The sequence below is a fragment of the Oncorhynchus nerka genome, linkage group LG9a (assembly GCF_034236695.1).
Source record: "Oncorhynchus nerka isolate Pitt River linkage group LG9a, Oner_Uvic_2.0, whole genome shotgun sequence".
Taxonomy (NCBI): domain Eukaryota; kingdom Metazoa; phylum Chordata; class Actinopteri; order Salmoniformes; family Salmonidae; genus Oncorhynchus; species Oncorhynchus nerka.
In genome coordinates, this window is record NC_088404.1 from 39,452,724 (window position 1) to 39,476,001 (window position 23,278).

Below are 23,278 nucleotides of genomic sequence, written 5' to 3' on the forward strand. Positions count from 1 at the left end.
AGCAACAACAAATGAGCTCCTTGACTGACAGGAGGTGGGGTGAGGTCTGTGTGGAAAGCAGCATGGAGAGGGAGATGACTGTCAGTCAAGGAGCGCATTTGTTGTTGCTTGACCACAAGACACTTGTTGCATTGACAATGCAGATGAAACACAATGCAGCACATGCAACAATGTTGATGACAACAATGCTGTTTTCACTTTCCTACTTAATATAAATCCACTAGTGTTCTAGAATTACACTATTAGGTTGTGTTTCTTACATCTGCAAACAGCTGGTTTGTCTTTAGCAAGTTGGCCTAAATCTTGTTAGCTGCTGATGCTAATCGCTAGCTAGCTAGCTAATTAATGTACTGAGTCAGAGAATTTATTTAGCTATACAGCCTGATAATTCCAGTGATTGTGTAGACCTAAATCAGCATGTTGTTTGTGCAACAGTATCTTCTAAATCAAAGAGAAATAGGCGAAGCATGAATAATGTTAGCTACATGAAGTAGCTAAAATAAATAATTAAATGTAGCCAAAGATTACAGGGTCCCCTGTTACACACCACGTATCACATTTAACAAACCAAATACCAAACCGTTGCAGGCATCCATACTATTATATCGTAAAATACGGAATACCGCCCAGCCCTACATCGACCAGCAAGGAGGGTTCTATTAGTATGTAACACACGGCACCCGACCGCAAGGCGCTACATAGGGTAGTGCATACGGCCCAGTACATCACTGGGGCTGAACTCCCTGCCGTACAGGACCTCAATACCAGGCAGTGTCAGAGGAAGGCCCTAAAAATTGTCAGACTTCAGCCACCCAAGTGGTACTGGAGAGCCAAGTCTGACCAATAGGCACCTGAACAGCTTCTACCCCCAAGCCATAAGAGTGCTGAACAGTTAATCAAATGTCTACCCGGACAATTTACATTGACCTCCTTTTTATTATTGAATTTTCTTAATTGTTTTGCACTGATTCCATTGCACTGGCTCTATGCACACCCTCACACATACTACACTGAAACTCCAACACACACATACATTTAGGGTAGAAAATGTACAGTGGGGCAAAAAAGTATTTAGTCAGCCACCAATTGTGCGAGTTCTCCCACTTAAAAAGGCCTGTAATTTTCATCATAGGTACACTTAAACTATGACAGACAAAATTAGGGGAAAAAATCCAGAAAATCACATTGTAGGATTTTTAATGAATTTATTTGCAAATTATGGTGGAAAATAAGTATTTGGTCACCTACAAACAAGCAAGATTTCTGGCTCTCACAGACCTGTAACTTCTTCTTTAAGAGGCTCCTCTGTCCTCCACTCGTTACCTGTATTAATGGCACCTGTTTGAACTTGTTATCAGTATAAAAGACACCTGTCCGCAACCTCAAACAGTCACACTCCAAACTCCACTATGGGCAAGACCAAATAGCTGTCAAAGGACACCAGAAACTAAATTGTAGACCTGCACCAGGCTGGGAAGACTGAATCTGCAATAGGTAAGCAGCTTGGTTTGAAGAAATCAACCGTGGGAGCAATTATTAGGATATGGAAGACATACAAGACCACTGATATTCTCCCTCGATCTGGGGCTCCACGCAAGATCTCACCCCGTGGGGCCAAAATGATCACAAGAACGGTGAGCAAAAATCCCAGAACCACACGGGGGGACCTAGTGAATGACCTGCAGAGAGCTGGGACCAAAGTAATAAAGCCTACCATCAGTAACACACTACGCCGCCAGGGACTCAAATCCTGCAGTGCCAGACGTGTACCCCTGCTTAAGCCAGTACATGTCCAGGACCGTCTGAAGTTTGCTAGAGAGCATTTGGATGATCCAGAAGAAGATTGGGAGAATGTCATATGGTCAGATGAAACCAAAATATAACTTTTTGGTAAAAACTCAACTCGTCGTGTTAGGAGGACAAAGAATGCTGAGTTGCTTCGAAAGAACACCATACCTACTGTGAAGCATGGGGGTGGAAACATCATGCTTTGGGGCTGTTTTTCTTCAAAGGGACCAGGACGACTGATCCGTGTAAAGGAAGGAATGAATGGGGCCAAGTATCGTGAAATTTTGAGTGAAAACGTCATTCCATCAGCAAGGGCATTGAAGATGAAATGTGGCTGGGTCTTTCAGCATGACAATGATCCCAAACACACTGCCCGGGCAACGAAGGAGTGGCTTCGTAAGAAGCATTTCAAGGTCCTGGAGTGGCCTAGCCAGTCTCCATAGAAAATCTTTGGAGGGAGTTGAAAGTCTGTGTTGCCTAGCAACAGCCCCAAAACATCACTGCTCTAGAGGAGATCTGCATGGAGGAATGGGCCAAAATACCAGCAACAGTGTGTGAAAACCTTGTGAAGACTTACAGAAAACATTTGACCTCTGTCATTGCAAACAAAAGGTATATAACAAAGTATTGAGAAACTTTTGTTATTGACCAAATACTTATTTTCCACCATAATTTGCAAAAAAATTCATTAAAAATCCTACAATGTGATCTTCTGGATTTTTTTCTTCTCATTTTGTCTGTCATAGTTGAAGTGTACCTATGATGAAAATTACAAGCCTCTCTCATCTTTTTCAGTGGGAGAACTTGCACAATTGGTGGCTGACTAAATACATTTTTGCCCCACAGTATATGCCTTAATTAAAAAAATGGGTATGTATGTATGTGTATATATACTATTAGCTTTCATTTGACATGCTCCTATGAACTTCACATGTTGGTGCTCATGGAAATGACCTTACAGCTGCAATCTAACTTTGTGGCAACGTGACCAAATTCACATAGAAATCTAAGTTATAGATCTGTTAATCGCTTTGAAAGCAGGTCTTAAAAGCGGTGGATCTGTTCTTTGTGTGCTATTTCTATGCCTACCATTTCATTTTTGCTCTTTTACTTTCGGGTTTGTACACCAGCTTCAAACAGCTGAAAAATACAATATTTTTGGTTATTGAAAATATATTTCACAGCGGTTTAGATGACACAGTGTCTCTACACTGTTCATTGCTTGTTTTGTCACAAACTGAAATTAGACAAACTATTATTTTAGCAACCAGGAAATGGCAGTGATTTCTGCAAATTGCAACTCTTTAAGCATGCATGTATACTCCTATGAAAGGAACTTTTGAAGAGCTATCAGATTTCTTGTAATAGAATTTGAGTATGAATTTGCATGACATATGATTGTAAATTGAGGTAGGATTGACAGGGATATGGTTGAGTTTTGAAAGGGTTTAGTAATACGTACAGTACAGTATGAGGGTTTTCAGGGTCCTTGGAGAGAGAAGCCATTTAAAACTATTTTCTTCTGGTTAGATTTATGCACTCTTGACATTGACCTTTCCAGGTTGACAGAGCAGTGGGTTGTTTGTGGTGTACCATACTGACTGTAACACAAAGTTTTGCTCCTTTTGTAGGTCATGGGAAGAATCACAAGGATGCCGCGTCTGTGCGTGCCACTCATCCCATACCAGCCGCCTGTGGGATCTACTACTTTGAAGTGAAGATTGTCAGCAAGGGCAGGGATGGGTAAGGGTTTGCTGATACTTGGTAACCCCACTGACTGTTCTGACCTCCCACCTTTTTTCATTTTAACCTTGTGGTTTGTTTACCAATGTTAGCTATTGAAAATGGCGTGTAGAGAAACTAAAGAGAGCAGTAAATAACTGAAGGCAATTTGGGGACTGAAAGGATTTATCAGCAGCTATTGACTCATCAGACTGACTCATGTTGTCTAAACTGATGATGTTGTCGCCGACCTTTTGATCTCCTGTTGTCTCCAGGTACATGGGGATTGGTCTGTCTGCCCAGGGAGTCAACATGAACAGACTGCCTGGTGAGTATGAGGGAAGGCGGTGGCAGACTGGAATTTTTAGATTGTAGGATGAGTGTGGGTTTTGGAGGTCATAGGGTTCACAGCTAGAACCCTGTCCATAATCTTTGCTTGATTGGTTAAGTATTGAAGGACAAGGAGTAGTAGTCAGTGTGTGTAAGGTTTGCTTGTTCGGCTGTAATAGATTGTGGACAACTAAACCTGTGTTTTTATTATCACAACTCGGACATTGTTCACCTACAAAATCTATATCCAGATTTGTTTCCAGATGTATTGTCAGTGCTCCCTAGTGGTGCAACGGTCTTAGGCACTGCATCTCAGTGCTTGAGGCATCACTACAGACACCCTGGTTCGAATTCAGGCTGTATCACAACTGGCCGTGATTGGGAGTCATCATTGTAAATAAGAATTTGATCTTAATTAACGGACTTGCCTAGTTGAGAAAGTTTTTAAAAAAAAATTAATTTAATGAATTAAAGTCTGGAGAACCTGGAATGGATGGATCGAGATTTAATGTCACTGTTACAGAACATGCCTGGACTTGTTTGCGCAGAGACTTTAGTAATGAGAGATGACATTTAACATGCAAAATACCACCCAATACCTTTGTCTGACCTGTATGAAGGTCAGGTGAACGTGGAGCTGCCACAGACTGGACGGCTCACATTCATTGAAGAGGAAGGGAGAAATACATTTGTAATGGTTGTTCATTTAGTAATCCTCTCAAGGCCATTTCATTCTCAACGCAGTATTTTCCTCAATCTTATATTCCACAATACAGTTATGTTTAGCCCATTGTAGAATAGTTCGAATATAGATCAAATTGTTCAGTCTGCAGCACTTCTGGTTCAGTGAATTAAGCCATCCAAGCAGAGACACTCTCATGCCAGAGCCTGATGAGATTGGATGTAACCAAACAGGCTAGTAGATGAGTGTTTGCCACCAAACACGGAGAGTACAGAGCAGTATCAGTGTATGAATACAGGGCCATCTGCACCCTGGCTTGGCCCACTGCTCAGCAGTAAATAAAAATATATTTTTTTAAGTGGTCAGATTAAGCAAATGCTAAACTATTGTTTTGCTAGCATAGACTGTAATATGTTCCGGGATTCTTCCTAATGGCATTGAGTAGTACACCACATCAATCTCTGGCTTTATCAATAAGTGCATCGAGTATGTCGTCCCCACAGTGACCGTACGTATATACCCCAACCAGAAGCCTGGCAACATTCGCTCTGAGCTGAAGGGAAGAGTTGCCGCTTTCAAGGAGCAGGACTCTAACCCGAAATCGTATAAGAAATCCTGCTATGTACTCTGACGAACCATCAAGCAGGCAAAGCGTCAATACGAATTGTACTATACCGGCTCCGACGCTCGTCGGATGTGGCAGAGCTTGCAAACTATTACAGACTACAAAGGGATGCTCAACCGAGAGCTGCCCAGTGACACAAGCCTACCAAGACGAGCTAAATAACTTCTATGCCCACTTTGAGGCAAGTAACACTGGAAACATTCATGAGAGCATCAGCTGTTCCGGACGACTGTGTGATCACGCTCTCTGCAGCCGATGGGAGTAAGACCTTCAAACAAGTCAACATTCACAAGGCCGCAGGGCCAGACTGATTACCAGGATGTGTACTCTGAGCATGCGCTGACCAACTGGCAGGTGGCTTCACTGACATTTTCAACATCTCCCTGTCCGAGTCTGTAATACCAACATATTTTAAGCAGACCACCATTGTCCCTGTGCCCAAGAACACTAAGGTAACCTGCCTAAATGGCTACTGACCCGTAGCACTCACGTCTGTAACCTTGAAATGCTTTGAAAGGCTTGTCATGGCTCACATCAACACCATTGCCCCAGAAACCGTAGAGTAGACCCACTCCAATTTGCATACCGCTCCAACAGATCCACAGATGTACTCCACACTGCCCTTTCCCACCTGGATAAAAGGAACACCTATGTGAGAATGCTATTCATTGACTACAGCTCAGCGTTCAACACCATAGTGCCCTCAAAGCTCATCACTAAGCTAAGGACCTTGGGACTTAACACCTCCCTCTGCAACTGGATCCTGGACTTCCTGACAGACCGCCCCCAGGTGGTAAGTAACAACACATCCGCCACGCTGATCCTCAACATGGGGGTCCCTCGGGTGCTTGCTCAGTCCCCTCCTGTACTCCCTGTTCACTCATGACTGCATGGCCAAGCACGACTCCAACACCATTAAGTTTGCTGATGACACAACAGTGGTAGGCCTGATCACCGACAACGATGAGACAGCCTATAGGAAGGAGGTCAGAGACCTGACCATGTGGTGCCAGGACAACAATCTCTCCCTCAATGTGATCAAGACAAAGGAGATTGTGGACTACAGGAAAAGGAGGACCGAGAACGCTCCCATTCTCATCTACGGGGCTGTTGTAGAGCAGGTTGAGAGCTTCAAGTTCCTTGGCGTCCACATCACCAACAAACTAACATGATCCAAGAACACCAAGACAGTCGTGAAGAGGGCACGACAAAACCTATTCCACCTCAGGTGACTGAAAAGATTTGGCATGGGTCCTCAGATCCTCAAAAAGGTTATACAGGTGCACCATCGAGAGCATTGGTTGCATCACTGCCTGGCATGGCAACTGCTCGGCCTCCGACCGCAAAGCACAACAGAGGGTAGTGCATACGGTCCAGTACATCACCGAGGCCAAGCTTCCTGCCATCCAGGACCTCTATACCAGGCAGTGTCAGAGGAAGGCCCTAAAATTATCAAAGACCCCAGCCACCCTACATTTACATTTACATTTAAGTCATTTAGCAGACGCTCTTATCCAGAGCGACTTACAAATTGGTGCGTTCACCTTATGACATCCAGTGGAACAGCCAATTTACAATAGTGCATCTAAATCTTTTAAGGGGGGTGAGAAGGATTACTTTATCCTATCCTAGGTATTCCTTAAAGAGGTGGGGTTTCAGGTGTCTCCGGAAGGTGGTGATTGACTCCGCTGTCCTGGCGTCGTGAGGGAGTTTGTTCCACCATTGGGGGGCCAGAGCAGCGAACAGTTTTGACTGGGCTGAGCGGGAACTGTACTTCCTCAGTGGTAGGGAGGCGAGCAGGCCAGAGGTGGATGAACGCAGTACCCTTGTTTGGGTGTAGGGCCTGATCAGAGCCTGGAGGTACTGAGGTGCCGTTCCCCTCACAGCTCCGTAGGCAAGCACCATGGTCTTGTAGCGGATGCGAGCTTCAACTGGAAGCCAGTGGAGGGAGCGGAGGAGCGGGGTGACGTGAGAGAACTTGGGAAGGTTGAACACCAGACGGGCTGCGGCGTTCTGGATGAGTTGTAGGGGTTTAATGGCACAGGCAGGGAGCCCAGCCAACAGCGAGTTGCAGTAATCCAGACGGGAGATGACAAGTGCCTGGATTAGGACCTGCGCCGCTTCCTGTGTGAGGCAGGGTCGTACTCTGCGGATGTTGTAGAGCATGAACCTACAGGAACGGGCCACCGCCTTGATGTTAGTTGAGAACGACAGGGTGTTGTCCAGGATCACGCCAAGGTTCTTAGCGCTCTGGGAGGAGGACACAATGGAGTTGTCAACCGTGATGGCGAGATCATGGAACGGGCAGTCCTTCCCGGGAGGAAGAGCAGCTCCGTCTTGCCGAGGTTCAGCTTGAGGTGGTGATCCGTCATCCACACTGATATGTCTGCCAGACATGCAGAGATGCGATTCGCCACCTGGTCATCAGAAGGGGGAAAGGAGAAGATTAATTGTGTGTCGTCTGCATAGCAATGATAGGAGAGACCATGTGAGGTTATGACAGAGCCAAGTGACTTGGTGTATAGCGAGAATAGGAGAGGGCCTAGAACAGAGCCCTGGGGGACGCCAGTGGTGAGAGCGCGTGGTGAGGAGACAGATTCTCGCCACGCCACCTGGTAGGAGCGACCTGTCAGGTAGGACGCAATCCAAGCGTGGGCCGCGCCGGAGATGCCCAACTCGGAGAGGGTGGAGAGGAGGATCTGATGGTTCACAGTATCGAAGGCAGCCGATAGGTCTAGAAGGATGTCATAGACTGTTCTCTCTGCTTCCGCACGGCAAGCAGTACCGGCGCACCTCGTCTAGGTCCAAGAGGCTTCTAAACAGCTTCTGCCTCCAAACCATAAGACTCCTGAACATTTAATCAATTGGCAACCCAGACTATTTGCATTGCCCCCCCCCCCCCCCCCCTCCCAGTCTGGAGCGCTGCTGTTACTCTCTGTTGTCATCTATGCATAGTCACTTTTTAATTACTCTACCTACATGTACATATTACCTCAATTACCCCTGTATATAGCCCCGCTGTTGTTATTTACTGCTGCTCTTTAATTATTTGTTATTCTTATCTCTTACTTTTATTTTTATATAAAAAATTTTTTTTTAAGTATTTTATTAAAACTGAATTGTTGATTAAGGGCTTGTAAGTAAGCATTTCACTGTAAGGTTTCCATCTGTTGTATTCGGCGCATAAATTTTGATTTATAATAAGTTTTGATTTATAAAAGCAACAGATTCCATTAATATGAAGGGGCTAGAAGCGTCTTATATAGTGAGCTACTGAGGGGCTAGGACAGGCAAGCCCCATACTATTGTGGAGGACTTAATTTTTCTTGCTGCTTCAGATATGGCTGGAACAATGCTGGGAGAAAAGGCACAAAAAACTATACAGACAATGCCTTCATCAAACAACGCTGTTTCACAACGTACCAGTGACATGGCAGGAGATGTTTCGCATACAAGCCAGTGAATTATATGCGTTACAGCTGGATGAGTCAACAGACGTGGCGGGCCTGGCTCAGCTCCTGGTATATGTCTGTTACGTTTACGGGGGGGGGGGTCATTTATGGAATGCATCCTCTTCTGGTAACCAGGACAACAGGATAGGACATTGTTAAAGTACTGGACAGCTTTGTGACATCAAATGGCCTTTGGTGGTCAGGATGTGTATCTGTACTCATGGCGCAAAAGCAATGACAGGGAAACATAGTGGATTGTTAACACGCTTTCAAACACTTTCTCCCGATGTCACTTGGGAACACGGCAGTGTCCACTGAGAGGCTCTTGCTGCCAAGGGAATGCCTGACACCTTGAAAGATGTTTTGGACACTACAGTGAAAATGATTAACTTTGTTAAAGCAAGGCCCCTGAACTTGTGTATGTTCTGCATTATGCAATGATATGGGCAGCGACCATGTAACGCTTTTACAACATACAGAAGTGCGCTGGTTATCAAGGGGCTAAGTATTGACATGTTTTTTTTAAAATTGAGAGACGAGCTTAAAGTTTTCTTTACTGACCATCATTTTCACTTGTCTGACCGCTTGTATGATGACGAGTTTCTCACACGACTGGCCAGTCTGGGTGATGTTTTTTCTCGCCTGCATGATCTGAATCTAGGATTACAGGGACTCTCCGCAACTATTTTAAATGTGCGGGACAAAATTCAGGCTATGATTAAGAAGTTGGGGCTCTTCTCTGTCTGCGTTTAACAAGGACAACACACAGGACTTTCCATCATTATATGATTTTTTTGTGTGCAATTGAACGCAAGCTTACGGACAATGTCATATGATATAGCGAAGTACTTTCCGAAATGGACGACACAAACAACTGGATTCGTTAACCCTCTCATGCCCTGCCTCCAGTCCACTTACTGATATCTGAACATTGAAATTGCAACAAGCAGTTCTGTGAAAATGGACTTTAATCAGAATCCACTGCCAGATTTCTGGATTGGGCTGCGCTCAGAGTATCCTCCCTTGGCAAGTCGTGCTGTTAAGACACTGATGCCCTTTGCAACCATGTACCTATGTGAGAGTGGATTCTCGGCCCTCACTAGCATGAAAACTAAATACAAGCACAGACTGTGTGTGTGTGTGCACACCCTTCTAATTAATCTGTGGTAAGTTATTCACAATTTATGATTAACAAATCAAACATTTTTGTAAGATGGCAAAATTATTGATTATTATTGGTCCTATAAGAGCTCTTTGTCATTTCCCACGAGCTGGGTTGCGACGACAACTCACACTCATTCTAATGTTTAATAAATGTGTCATATGTGTGTGTGGCAGGCTTAAAATTATGGCAAAATTTTTGGGGGGAGTCATCAGGTGACCCTGGTGCTAGAGGTGGTACTCAGCTGGAGGTTGAATGTTTGAGGGGGACGGGACCACTGGTGTTGAGAATCATTGTGCCATCTAAACCGCTGAAATATATTTTCCATAACTAAAAATAGTATTTTCTGCTGTTTGAAGCTGGTGTACAAAACTGAAAAAAAAAGATGCAAAGGTGAAACTTAAGAACAGGCAATGGGGGATGAGCATAAAGTGCATGTAGAGAATACATTCTTGCTTTACTCCATCAAGTACTCTCTCGCCCTTTCCCCCCCACACCTATGCAGGCACACACACTATCTCACACACAAGAAGAGAGAACTGACTGTTACAGTGGCTGCTGTGACACAGGAGGGTGGGTATATTTCGGACCTAGGCCCATGGGAGCTATGTTTCCTCTTGTCCACCGATGCGATTCCCTGCCAATTAGATCATTCCTCCAAGCTGCGCTGACCAATTGTATGACCCCTTCCTCAGGCTGTGTCACCTGCCTATTGGGTTCTCCGTGGCACCTGAGGCCTTTGGAATGCTTTGGACTCATCCAGCCAATTCTACATGCTCTTGCTGATTTCAACTGCTCTTCATTCACACCCTGCTCTGATTGCTTCAAATGTATCTGTGTTACACAATGGTTGGAATATGGTGGAAATGGGGTGTGCTGTTGTGTTGGAGAGTTTAGTTGTATGAACATTGTTTATGAATATTTATTTTGTTACTGGGTTTCTAGTACAATATATGCCAACAGACTTTTGTACATTTGTGTAGGTGGTTGTTCAGGTCCTGGCTGTAATAGTTGTAAATTCCTTGTTGACCTCTGTGTGTCTGATCCCATAGTGGAGCCATGCCCATTTCATTAGCATGTAGGGAACACTGAGCCCAGCTTTAGGAGTAATATCCCTGTCGGCGCTGCTCCGCAGATTAATCTAATACCTCACAGTTCACACACGACCTACTTTCTCTGCGCCACTTTCTCTTTTTGGTTGGTGACAGACACTGATTGAGCCGACAATATACATTCTACAGACACACACGAGCCGACACAGTACACCCCCCCACACAAACACATGCACTGAAGATCTCTCCATACAGAGCTCCCTCTGCCCATGCAGTCTACTGTCCTTCCCTATCCCTATTGATACCATGCACACACATGTAAGGCTCTGTTTTGAGTATGACTCATCGGTCAGTGCTCCTATTCAGAGACTGATGCCTCTCGCTGGCCACCCAGAATATTGCACAAGCTACACAGGACACAATTGGGGATATCCAAATGAAAGAGATCATTTGTCAGGCTCAGCTCCTCCCGTGTCACTGTCTTTTATGGGGATATTATTGCTCATCACACCGCTGGCTCACCCATCTCACCCCTTCCCCTCTCTGTATGAGTGGCACTGCCCTAACCATGAACTGATGCATATTCATCTAGCTAGATGTCAGATGAGAATGGTTACCTGTAGTTGTAAGCTTATGGAAGTGTTGCGTTTCTCAATTTGTTTCCACCATGTTGTTAATGTGTAATATTCATGTACCATAGGTCTAGATTTCCTTTCATCACTTCTGCCTTTGTCTCCTATCCCAGGTTGGGACAAGCACTCCTATGGTTACCACGGTGATGATGGACACTCCTTCTGCTCTTCAGGGACTGGCCAACCATATGGCCCAACCTTCACCACTGGCGATGTGATTGGTTGCTGTGTGAACCTAATTAACAACACCTGTTTCTACACCAAGAATGGCATCAGTCTAGGTGAGAACTGCACAACAACAGTGCAGGGGAATAAACATCCAAGTTAACTGTTATATGAAAATGCACTATCCTTCACACATTTTGATATGTTCCCACATTTTTAATATCTTCCACTCCATTAACATTTGTTTCTCTCTGTTTGTTCTTCAGGTGTAGCTTTTACAGACCTCCCTGTGAGTATTATACTGAAATGTGGACATATTTTATTCAATGTCAAGGACTTCTGTTGTTTTACATGTGTGGTATATTGTGTAGCAGGGGTCTTAATCCAATTTTGCCCAGGGACCCCCTCCCAGTCAAACTGGCAACCCAGGGACCCCATCATACGTTAGCAAACTATTTTTTTTACGTCCAATTATAATTATAATTGTAAGCGGTGTAAACTCAGCCTGTTAGCTAGAAAGGTAACTCCAAACTTATTTTTGCTATGAGCAGCTGTTTAACTGGTTAAACAAAGGTTAGTCATGTGTTAGCAAAATGAATGTCCAAGTCAAGAAAGCTTACCAGCAGCCAGCAACACCAGCTGAACTGGTAGCCTGTTTACCAGTGCTTTCTCAATGCCTATGTCAGATACTCCAGTGAGTGTAATTAGCTCCAAATGAGTGTAATTTGCTCAATATTAGGAATTGAGAAACAAAGTTCATGTAATTAGAAATAAGGTATTCTCCTATTTTCTACTGTAGATATGTAATTCAAAACATGTTTATTCTATTGTTGTGCTTCTACACCTGCATTGCTTGCTTTTTAGGGTTTTAAGCTGGGTTTCTGTATAGCACTTTAAGATATCAGCTGATGTAATAAGGGCTTTATAAATACATTTGATTTGATTGTTGCTAGCGATATTCATAAAAACATATTTTTATATTTTTGCGGAACCCCTGCAAGAGCCCCAGTTGAAAACCTGTGTATAGTACTCTACTGTTTCTTTGACTTCCTCATCTGACATTCTTTACTGGTGCCATTTTAATAGTATGTGTAGTAGCCTTGAATATTATTTTGAATAGCATGACTGTCATCTTTAAATTAGGGTAATTCAGTAGCGGTAGCTTTGCTCCTTCCATTAATGATGATGATGATATGAATGTCCTATATTATTCAGGGTTGCCATGCCAATGGCATCGGAGGGGGTGGCTGCTGTTTTACGGTCTCCGAACCAACTGTGCTATTTTGTTCGTTTTTTCACATTGTTTAAAAAAAAAAAAAAATTCAATTTAAAGTTTTATTGAGTTTTCTTGTTTTTCAATCAACCAACATTCCACATTCACAGATGTGACGAGCTTTAAAAAAATAAAAAGTCAAAAAATAATAATACATTTGAAAAAATAAAAAATAAAAATACAATTAAAATGAATGATAAAGTCAAATAAAAGCATTTATTTTTCTTAATCTATTCATTTTCCTTGGTGCATATATATATACATACATACATACGTACATATATACATACATATATACACACATACGCACACGTACTCAAAAACTAAATTAAAATAAAAACCCACAAAAACATAACACTTGCAGCAGCACTATCAAGGTTCTTATCAGCTATTTCAAGCATTCGCTGAGACGATGGGCCAATAATTCGTTTTTAGGTTTTACAGTACCTTACACAACATGTATCTGTGCATTTCCCTAGTCACCCCGTTCACTCTGTCCAGTTTGAAATATAGTTGAATAGTGGGGACCAGAGTCTATCAAACTTGGGCTGTCTCTTGTGGAGGTCATAAGTGAGCTTTTCAAGAGGAAGAAAGTCAACAATCTGGTCAATCCACATTTTAAATGTAGGGGGGGTATTAGAGGCCCACAATAGAAGAATACATTTCTTAGCAAAGTATGTAATAGTCATAAGCAAATTTTCTCTGTCAGGATCAAGAATAAAGTCCTGCTGGGCATTAAGAAGATATACATGGGGTCATATCAAACTGTACCTCTAGTATTTTCTGTGCAGCAGTATGTATAGATTTCCAGAATCTGGCAATCTCTCTACAGCTCCAAAATACATGCATATAGGTTCCACTTTCAGAGGTACATCTTTTACAGTTAGGAGACATCTGTTTTCATTCTATGGAGTCTCAAAGGAGTATAATAAAATTTGTACAAAAATGTGTAATTAGATTCTTTCATTTTTACACTGGTAGAGGAGCAGTATACCCTGTCGCAAACCTCCGCCCATAACTCATCACTGATAGTCAGACCAAGGTCCTTTTCCCAGATTATTTTCAAAGGAGTAAAGGAGGAGCTTCCTTTCTCAGAAAGGAGTCTATAGATGTAAGATATTTTGCCTTTAATGGATTGTGCTGTGACAAGAAGGGTTTCAACTTCATTCAACTGAGTTCTAAACCTCCTGGAGGTAAACGAGGAAATTACATGTCTAATTTGAAGATATTAAAATAAAATAAAAAATGGGATCTTGGCACATCGAATTCACTGCAGAGCTCTTGAAAGGATTTCAGTGTAGTGGTTTTCTGATGAAATAGGTCTGAAAAGGTCCTGATTCCTAGAGTATGCCAAAGATTAAAGTTGGCATCCCTCAGGGCTTTTGGCAAGTCTAGGTTGCCTACTATAGGCGAGTGAGAACATATTTGGGAGGAAATGCCCAGGTATTTCTTACAGTCCCTCCACGCTAGTAGGGTGCTGTAAATCACAAAGGATTTGGCTATGTTGCCCACTTCACTAAAGTTATTAATGAATATAATTGAGCTTAAGGGCAATGAACCACAGGATTGGGCTTCTATCTGAATCCACGTTGACTCTTGTCTGTTTGTGATCCATGTTAGCACGTTGCGGATTTGGGCAGACCAGTAGTACAATTGAAGGGAGGGAAGGGCAAGACCACCCTTAGATTCAGGTTTCGATAGAGTGGAAAACTTGATCCTAGGTTTTTTATTGCCCCATATAAATTTGGTGATGCTTTGGTTAGTTGTTTTGAAGAAGGAAACTGGGAGATAGCATGGGAGCATCTGAAATAAGTAGTTCAGTCTAGGGAGGACGTTCATACGGATTACATTAATTCTTCCTACTAAGCTAATTGGAAGGGAGATCCAGGTTTGGAGATCGTGCTTGATTCGATCCAGGAGTGGAAGATCATTTTCCTTAAAAAGGCTATTCAGATCTGGTGTTATGAAGATCCCGAGGTATTGAAACCCCTGTGTTTTCCATTGGAAAGGACAAAGTGTCTTCATAAAGCTGGTGAGTGTAATATTGAGAGGGCAGACAGTGGATTTGTTAAAATTGATCTTATAACCTGAAAACTTGCCATCTTTATTTAACCAGGCAAGTCAGTTAAGAACAAATTCTTATTTTCAATGACGGCCTAGGAACACTGGGTTAAGTACAGATTTGTACTTTGTCAGCTCAGGGGTTTGAACTTGCAACCTTCCAGTTACTAGTCCAAGCTCTAACCACTAGGCTACCCTGCCGCCCCGTACTTGCCATACTGAGCAATTGTGTCTAAAATGAGAGGGAGGGATTTCTCAGGGTTGGATATGTAGAGCAAGACATCATCCGCGTAAAGCGAAATCTTGTGCTGCAGGCCACCTGCAGAAACACCCATAATACTTGGATTGCTCCTTATCAGCTCTGCCAGAGGCTCCGCCCCCAACAAGTAGAGCAGCGGGGACAGCGAGCACCCTTGTCTTGTGCCCCGTTCCAGAGGGAATCTGTCAGAGTTCAGTCCATTAGTAGTCACCATGGCATTTGGATGAGAGTATAGTGATTTGATCCATTTAATAAAATTTGGGCCCATATTGAACTTTTCTAAGACTGAAAACAGAAAGCTCCACTCCATCCTGTCAAACGCCTTCTCAGCATCCAGTGAAGCCAGCAGGACAGGGGTCTTCTGTGTGTTTACTTGATCAATAATATCAAAAAGACGGCGAATGTTATCAGAAGAGTATCTGTCTCTAATAAATCCAGTTTGGTCCGCTTTTATTATTTTGGGAAGAAGAGTGTTTAGTCTTTTGGCGAGCAATTTGGTAATTATTTTATAGTCAAAATCCAACAAGCTTATGGGCCGGAAGGACGAGCAGGATAGGGGGTCCTTGTCCTTTTTTAGCAACACTGTAATGCGAGCTGTGTGCATTGAGTCTGGGAGAACTCCGTTTTTGCAAAAATTCTCCAGCATTGGCATGAAGATAGGGCTGAGCTGGGGCCAAAATGCTTTGTAGAACACTCTGGGGAATCCATCTGGGCCTGGGGACTTATTAGGTGGCATGGAGGTAATTGCCTCCAGGATCTCCTCAGGAGTGAAGGGGGAGTTGAGATCTTCTTGGTCGGTCTCTGATAGTTTAGGTAGCGAGATTCCATCTAGGAAAGAGTGGAGTTCTGCCTCTGTGTGTTTTCTCTCAGAGGTATATAGTTTGCAGTAAAAATCATGAAAAGTTCAATTGATCTTTTTTGGGTCATATGTGACCTCGTCCTCTGCTGTTCGGATAGCCATGATTGTACACTATGACTGCTCCTTTTTTAATTGGTAAGCAAGCAATCTACTGGGCCTATTGCTATACTCATGGTATTTCTGTTTAGTAAAGAACTTTTTTTTTTATCTCCCGAGTGTAGTCCAAATTCAGTTTGGCTTTGGCTGCTTTAAGATGACTCCAGGAAGTGCTGTCTAGGGATTGTTTATGTATTTTTTTCACAGCATTCCAGCTCCCTCTCAAGATCTAGCCTGTGTGCTTCCATTGCTTTTTTCTTAGAGGAAGCATATGCAATTAGATGACCTCTTAGTGTGGCTTTAGCAGCGTCCCACATTGTGGCCGGAGAAACAGGTGAATCTTTATTGTCTTGTGTGTAGTTGTCTATCCATGTAGTTACTAATGTATGGAACTCGTCATTTGATAGCATGGAGGTGTTGAATTTCCAGCTCTTTGACCTCGGGATGTTTTTGCAGAGGTCAAAGCGGAGGTGGACAAAGGCGTGATCTGAAAGTGCTATGGGTCCGATTGTACAAGTGGCTGAATTTATGAAACTCTTTGGGATAAAAATGTAATCTATACGGGAGTAGGTGTTATGGACATTAGAGTAGTATGTATAGCCCATAGATGAGCTATTAGTCTCTCTCCAGATATCTATCAGCCCCATCTCTTTAGTAAGAGAGTTCAACATCTTTGCAGATCTAGGATTTGTGGTGGGGACTTGAGATGATTTGTCTAGGGTTGGGTTAAGGGTACAATTAAAATCTCCGGCCACCACGCCAAAGGAGACACAATGCTCATTGAACAGGGTTATAATTTTTGACATGAAGGCAGGAGTATCTGTGTTAGGGGCGTATATGTTTAATATAGTAATTGGTTGACCATATAGTGACCCAGTTATCAAAATAAATCTCCCCTCCGGATCAGATATGTTTTTGTCAATTATGAATGGAAAATTTTTATGGATAAGTATGGCTGTGCCTCTACTGTTTAATTTGAAAGTGAGAAATACACCTGTCCCACCCAAGCTCTGCGGAGTTTGGCATGTTCAGCATCACAGAGGTGTGTCTCTTGTAATAGCGCAATGTCTGCTTTTTCCTTTTTTAGAGCACATAGTATCTTTTTTCGTTTTATTGCATGCCCTAGACCATGGCAGTTCCATGTCAATAGATTTAAGGTACTAGTCATCGTCATCGAGCAGTAATCGAACTTTAGTGCAAGTCATCGCTGGGTAAAAGTGGATAGTAATTACAGCTGCATTCACATAAAAGGAAAATAAATGGTGTACATAAAATAATAATCTCTGAACCCCCCAGCCGAGTTCCCAAACAACTCGACACATCCCGTTGGATCTATTACCCCCCTGCTCAGTCTCAATTCTGTGTTCCGAATAAAACAAAAACCGGGAACAGTTAGCAACGCACAACGTCTCCCTCTCCCCACCAAAGAAATGCCTCATCCTCTCCACCCCGCATTGAGTAAATAACACAGTTGCCCTCGTCCAGACCACAGTAAAAGAGGGGAGAAAAATAAAATCAATAGCCCAGCCTACATATACCTCCCCCAAGGGACATAGGGAACCCCAAGTAATAATAGCAACAACAACAAAAAAACAGGGAAATAAAAGTAGGCTGAAACATTAGTAGGCCTAGGTTAGGCTATACAGCCCATCCCTCTCAGTTAAAGGAAAATAAATATAAATTGGACGGCTATAATGACATTTAGGGGGTGGGTCTCTGGATATCGGCTATATGTCGTCTTACCTCCTTTAGTAATGGCATTAATCGCATTTAGTCATTGGTCTGTTTCTCATTGGCCAGGATTGTCTTTCAAAAAACGTTTAGCCTCTTCGGGAGTTTTGAAGTGTCGCAAGGCTCCTTGGTGAAGAATCCTGAGCTCGTTTGGGTATTTGAATCCCCTGAAGATGCCTCGGTCAATGGAGTATTTCTTCACTTCGTCAAATTCTCGGCGTATTCCAGCTGACAGGTCCTGGTGTAAAGCGAGTTTGGCGTTTCCCGCTGTGATGGTGTTGTTGTTTAGGACTCGTTCCTTGTCGGTGAATCTCAGGAAATGTATGGTGATTGGGCGCGGTGGTTGTCTGGCTGCTGGTGGGGGCCTCAGTGCTCGGTGAGCTCACTCGAGTTCTATGGGCCTGTCGGTGGACATGTGGAGCCACTCGGGAAGTTTGTCTTGCAGGTAGCGGATCAGTGGCATGTTTCCCTCTTCTTTTTCGCCCAGATTGAATAGAACACAATTATTCCTTCGCCCCCTGTTTTCCAGGTCCTCTGTTTTCTCTTCCAGATGCTCGATTTTCTTTTTAGCATATGCTATTGTTTCCATGGCGTCTGTCAATAAGTTTTCCATGGATAGGATTCGCCCCTCTGCCTCGTCCAGGCGCCCCGCGTTTATGGTTATCTTGTTGTTGATGTCAGACAAAGCGTTTTCCAGGATTGTCACCTTGCCCCCTATCGCACTGAGCTGAGAGTTAATGGCATCTAATTTAGTGTTTAGTTCTGTACGTTGGGATCTCAACTCAGAAAGGATGTCTTCGACAGAGTGCGAGGTTGGCATTCGTTGTGCCTCGTGGGGGAGCGGGTTCTCTTGCTCCTGGCTAATGGCGCTAGTTTTTTCTGAAGCTAGCTTCTTCTTGGAGGTTTTTTCTGTCGCTAATACTCGAGTCCGGGTAAAAATATCACCTGTAGTGTCGCCTTTTGTAGCCGCCATGACTTTTTCTTACTAAAGCTAAATGAGTTTGAACTTGGAGTGGAGGTAAGATTAGGAATTGGAAACTACTTGTGCGGAGCTCTTAGTTCATGCGGCCATCTCGTCCAAGGGTCACGTGATCCCCCTTTTAAATGATTTTTGTACTTATTTTGTACATAATGTTGCTGCTACTGTCTCTTATGACTGACAAGAACTTCTGGACATCAGAACAGCGATTACTCACCTCAAACTGGATGAGGATTTTTTCTTTAACGAGTCCGACGCAAAGGATATACTGCTTTCTAGGGAGTGGGCCCAAATCCCCGTCATTTGCGTGAAGAAAAGACAGAGAAAAAGGGAGTGGAGGTCGGGCTGCCTTCTGAGAATTCGTAGGCGAGTGAGTAAACCTCGAGCCCCAACAGATCCACAGATGACGCAATCTCAATCGCACTCCACACTGTCCTTTCTCACCTGGACAAAATTAACACCTATGTGAGAATGCTGTTCATTGACTACAGCTCAGCATTCAACACCATAGTGCCCACAAACTGGATTCTGGACTTCCTGACGGGATGCTCCCAGGTGGTAAGAGTAGGCAACAACACGTCTGCCACGCTGATTCTCAACATTGGGGCCCCTCAGGGGTGCATGCTCAGTCCCCTCATGTACTCCCTTTTCACCCACGACTGCGTGGCCAAACACGACTCCAACACCATCATTAAGTTTGCTGACGACACAACAGTGTGATTACCGACAACATTGAGACAGCCTATAGGGAGGAGGTCACAGACCAGACAGTGTGGTGCCAGGACAACAACCTCTCCCTCAATGTGAGCAAGACCAAAGAGCTAATCGTGGACAACAGGAAAAGGCGGGCCCTACAAGTCCCCATTAACATCAACGGGGCTGTAGTGGAGCGGGTCAAGAGTTATAAGTTCCTTGGTGTCCACATCACCAACGAACTATCATGGTCCAAACATACCAAGAGTTGTAACGCTTGCACGACAACACCTTTTCCCCCTCAGGAGACTGAAAAGATTTGGCATGGGTCCCCAGATAACTCCCAAACATTGTACAGCTGCACCATTGAGAGCATCCTGACCGGTTGCATCACCGTCTGGTATGGCAACTGCTCGGCATCTGACCGTAAGGCGCTACAAAGTATAGTGCGTACGGTACGGCCCAGTACATCACTGGGGCTAAGCTTCCTGCCATCCAGGACCTATATTCTAGGCAGTGTCTGAGGAAAGCCAAAACAATTGTCAGAGACTCCAGTCACCCAAATCATAGACTGTTATCTCTGCAACCGCACAGCCAGAGGTACGGGTGCGCTAAGTTTAGGACCAAAAGGTTCCTTAACAGCTTCTACCCCAAAGCCATAAGACTGCAGAGCAATTAATCAAATGGCAACCCGGACTATTTACATTGACCCCCCCCAGCCCGTCCGCCCCACCTACCGACATGTACAAATGACCTCGACTAACCTGTACCCCTGCACATTGACTCGGTACCCTGTATAAAGCCTCGTTATTTTACTTTTTATTTTTTACTTCAGTTTATTTGGTAAATACTTAACTTTTTCATGAACTACATTGTTGGTTAAGGGCTTGTAAGTAAGCATTTCATGATAAGGTCTACACCAGTTTTATTTGGCGCATGTGACAAATAGTTTGATTTGATCAAATTATCCAAATTAAAGGCAAGCTCTTCCTATTATGGCCAGATTGGGAATTGTGCGCTTGCCAAGGTGTGCAAAGCTAACATTGTATATACCTGTGTTCACACCTTACCCTCTACCCACAGCCAAACCTGTACCCCACAGTGGGCCTGCAGACTCCTGGAGAGATTGTGGATGCTAACTTTGGCCAGCAGCCCTTTGTGTTTGACATTGAGGACTATATGAGTGAATGGCGGGCTAAGATCCATGGCATGATCGCCCGCTTCCCTATCGGCGAGAGACTGGGGGAGTGGCAGGCAGTGCTGCAGAAGTAAGGGATCGACATGACATGACACTTTTCACCCTAACAGACTTCTGTGTCTTTCTCTACTACTGTAAGGCTAAACCATGTTTTTGATTCTTCCAGTATGGTATCCACCTACCTGGTGCATCATGGGTACTGTGCTACGGCCACAGCCTTTGCCAGGGCTACAGAGACCTTGATCCAGGAGGACCAGACCTCCATAAAGAACCGGCAGAGTGAGAACCACACACAGGCTCCACACTGACAGTACCACAGAAACACTGAGGACCAATCAGAGTCATACATTTACTCAGTCATACATTCAATCAGTTTTGAATGATAATATTCTTCTTTCTACTCACAGGAATACAGAAGCTGGTATTGGCAGGGCGTGTTGGAGAGGCCATCGAAGCCACACAGCAGCTGTACCCTGGACTTCTAGAACACAACCCCAATCTACTCTTCATGTTGAAGTGAGCAGCCTTGAACCAACTATGGGACTCTTATGGGAGTGTTAATCTAAAGGTTTCATTTAAGAAGTATTGGAATTGTAAGGCTTAAATAAGCTGCTGGTCTTGTAGTGTCTTTGCAGGCTCAGTCAGGCACATACAACACAACCACAGGAGCATTTTGTCAGTAAAGCTCTGGCCTGCTGCCCAGCTGTGTGTTTATGGCACAAAGACATTGGATGACATTAATAAATACTGTGGTCTGCTGAGAGACATTTGAAGATGCAGACCCACAGCTAGGTGGCCATTTTTTATGGCTCTCTTATAGAGGAAGAGAGGGGCTTGTTGTAGCAGTTACACAGAGAGGGAGGGGGCAGGGTAAGCACAAGGTCACAGTTGTTGCCGCCGAGGGAACTCCTGATTTGATTGGTCATGCCTGTTGCTCCATTTTGTCATGGAAGACGAGTGAGCAGAACAGGCGCTGATCTGTTTGACATTCATCCGGTCATAGTGACATGTATCCATAAAGCCAGATACTCATACTCCGTAACCAGTCTGACTTGTTCCTATTACATTTACACATTTCTGGGCACAAAGACATGATCTTATACAGCCCCACCTTTGCCGACTTCTGAAAGCAACTGAAGTTTTGCAGTAATTATAGTTGACAGTTTTCATTCAGACTGTTTTTGTTCAAGCAAGTGATATCTGACAGTTAAGCAGTAATATCAGATGGTATAATGTATTGCAGGATAAAGCATGTCAGACATTGTAGTAGATTGTAGACTAGATGTCAGACACAGTCATGGTTGCCCGTATCGCCCAGGTGTCGGCAGTTTGTGGAGATGGTGAACGGTACAGACAGTGAGGTACGATGCTTTAGTGTCCGCTCCCCCAAGTCCCAGGACAGCTACCCTGGCTCCCCCAGCCTGAGCCCCCGACATGGAGCCACCAACCCCAATCTGCACAGTGCAGGTAAGTGAAACACACCTTCACACTTGCCTATCCATCTGCCCAGTGTGTTAAAAACACAAAGGAGATAAGCGAGAGTATTGTCTATCTATTGTATGTGTCTGTTTCACCCGGGCTCTCTGTCATCTCCAGGAGCAGACAGCCCCACATGCAGTAACGGGGTCACCCCTCCCAACAAGAACAAGAGCCACAACAAGTATCCAGGCGTCAGCTCTGCCTCATCCTCCTCTTCTTCCTCCCCTTCCTCTGTCAATTACTCTGAGTCCAACTCCACTGACTCCACCAAGTCCCAGCCTCACAGTGGCACCAGCAACCAGGAGGAGACCAGGTGTGTGGCAAGGCAAGGGTCTATGTGTTTATTGTTTTTTAGCGTGGTTTCGTTTTTAACTGGTGTGGGAGAAAAGCAGACCATCTGCGATATTATGACAGATGACTGAACCTGTCCCTGTGTTTGTCTCCTCTGCAGTGACAGTGAGATGGAGATTGAGGCTGAGCACTACACTAACGGGGTGGCAGAGAACCCCTCTGCTCGGATCATGAACGGCACCTACAAGCACCAAGAAATCCTGCAAGCTCAGGACATCAGCCTGGGCAACGGAGTGGCAGGTACAGACGCTTGACACGTGCGCACACACATGCGCTTACTGTTTTGATTGTCAGGTGCACACACCTTATACCAGGTGTCAATGTCACGACCACAATGTTTTCTTGGTCACTTTTGTCTATCTTTCTGTCATTCTTTCTCTCCCTCTCTCTCTGACTGTCACTGTGTGTCTGTTTTTCTCCGTTTTTGCTTTCTGGCTGGATATCTGGGGATGTGTGTTTCTAAATTGAGCTCAAACATAATCCAGTCAGGCAGATGTTTGTGTCGTCAAGGTTGCTAAATGAAATAGACAGCAGCATTTATTCATTTATTAATAGACAAGGTGTCTCACTGACATTATGAAAATTACTGAATGAAAGTGTATGTTTGTCCATACATCTTTTTTTTTGTACCCATATTTTTCCAAGAAAGTTGACTGAGAACACTTTCATTTAGAACAATGACCTGGGGA

The 23,278-nt window shown here is 44.0% G+C and overlaps 1 protein-coding gene across 2 annotated transcripts in view; it reads left to right on the forward strand.

Annotated features, from left to right (window-relative positions):
* Positions 1–23,278, forward strand: part of LOC115134282 (ran-binding protein 10-like) — a 37,926-nt gene that overhangs the window by 10,117 nt on the left and 4,531 nt on the right. The window contains exons 2-11 of one of the 2 annotated variants that reach the window (XM_029668091.2): positions 3,420–3,531; positions 3,786–3,838; positions 11,559–11,726; positions 11,877–11,899; positions 20,645–20,829; positions 20,926–21,038; positions 21,167–21,275; positions 22,078–22,226; positions 22,356–22,563; positions 22,690–22,829. In XM_029668091.2, coding sequence (XP_029523951.2) covers positions 3,420–3,531; positions 3,786–3,838; positions 11,559–11,726; positions 11,877–11,899; positions 20,645–20,829; positions 20,926–21,038; positions 21,167–21,275; positions 22,078–22,226; positions 22,356–22,563; positions 22,690–22,829 — 1,260 coding nt within the window. The remainder of the gene's footprint in view (positions 1–3,419; positions 3,532–3,785; positions 3,839–11,558; positions 11,727–11,876; positions 11,900–20,644; positions 20,830–20,925; positions 21,039–21,166; positions 21,276–22,077; positions 22,227–22,355; positions 22,564–22,689; positions 22,830–23,278) is intronic. The other variant, XM_029668092.2, reaches the window with a different exon arrangement.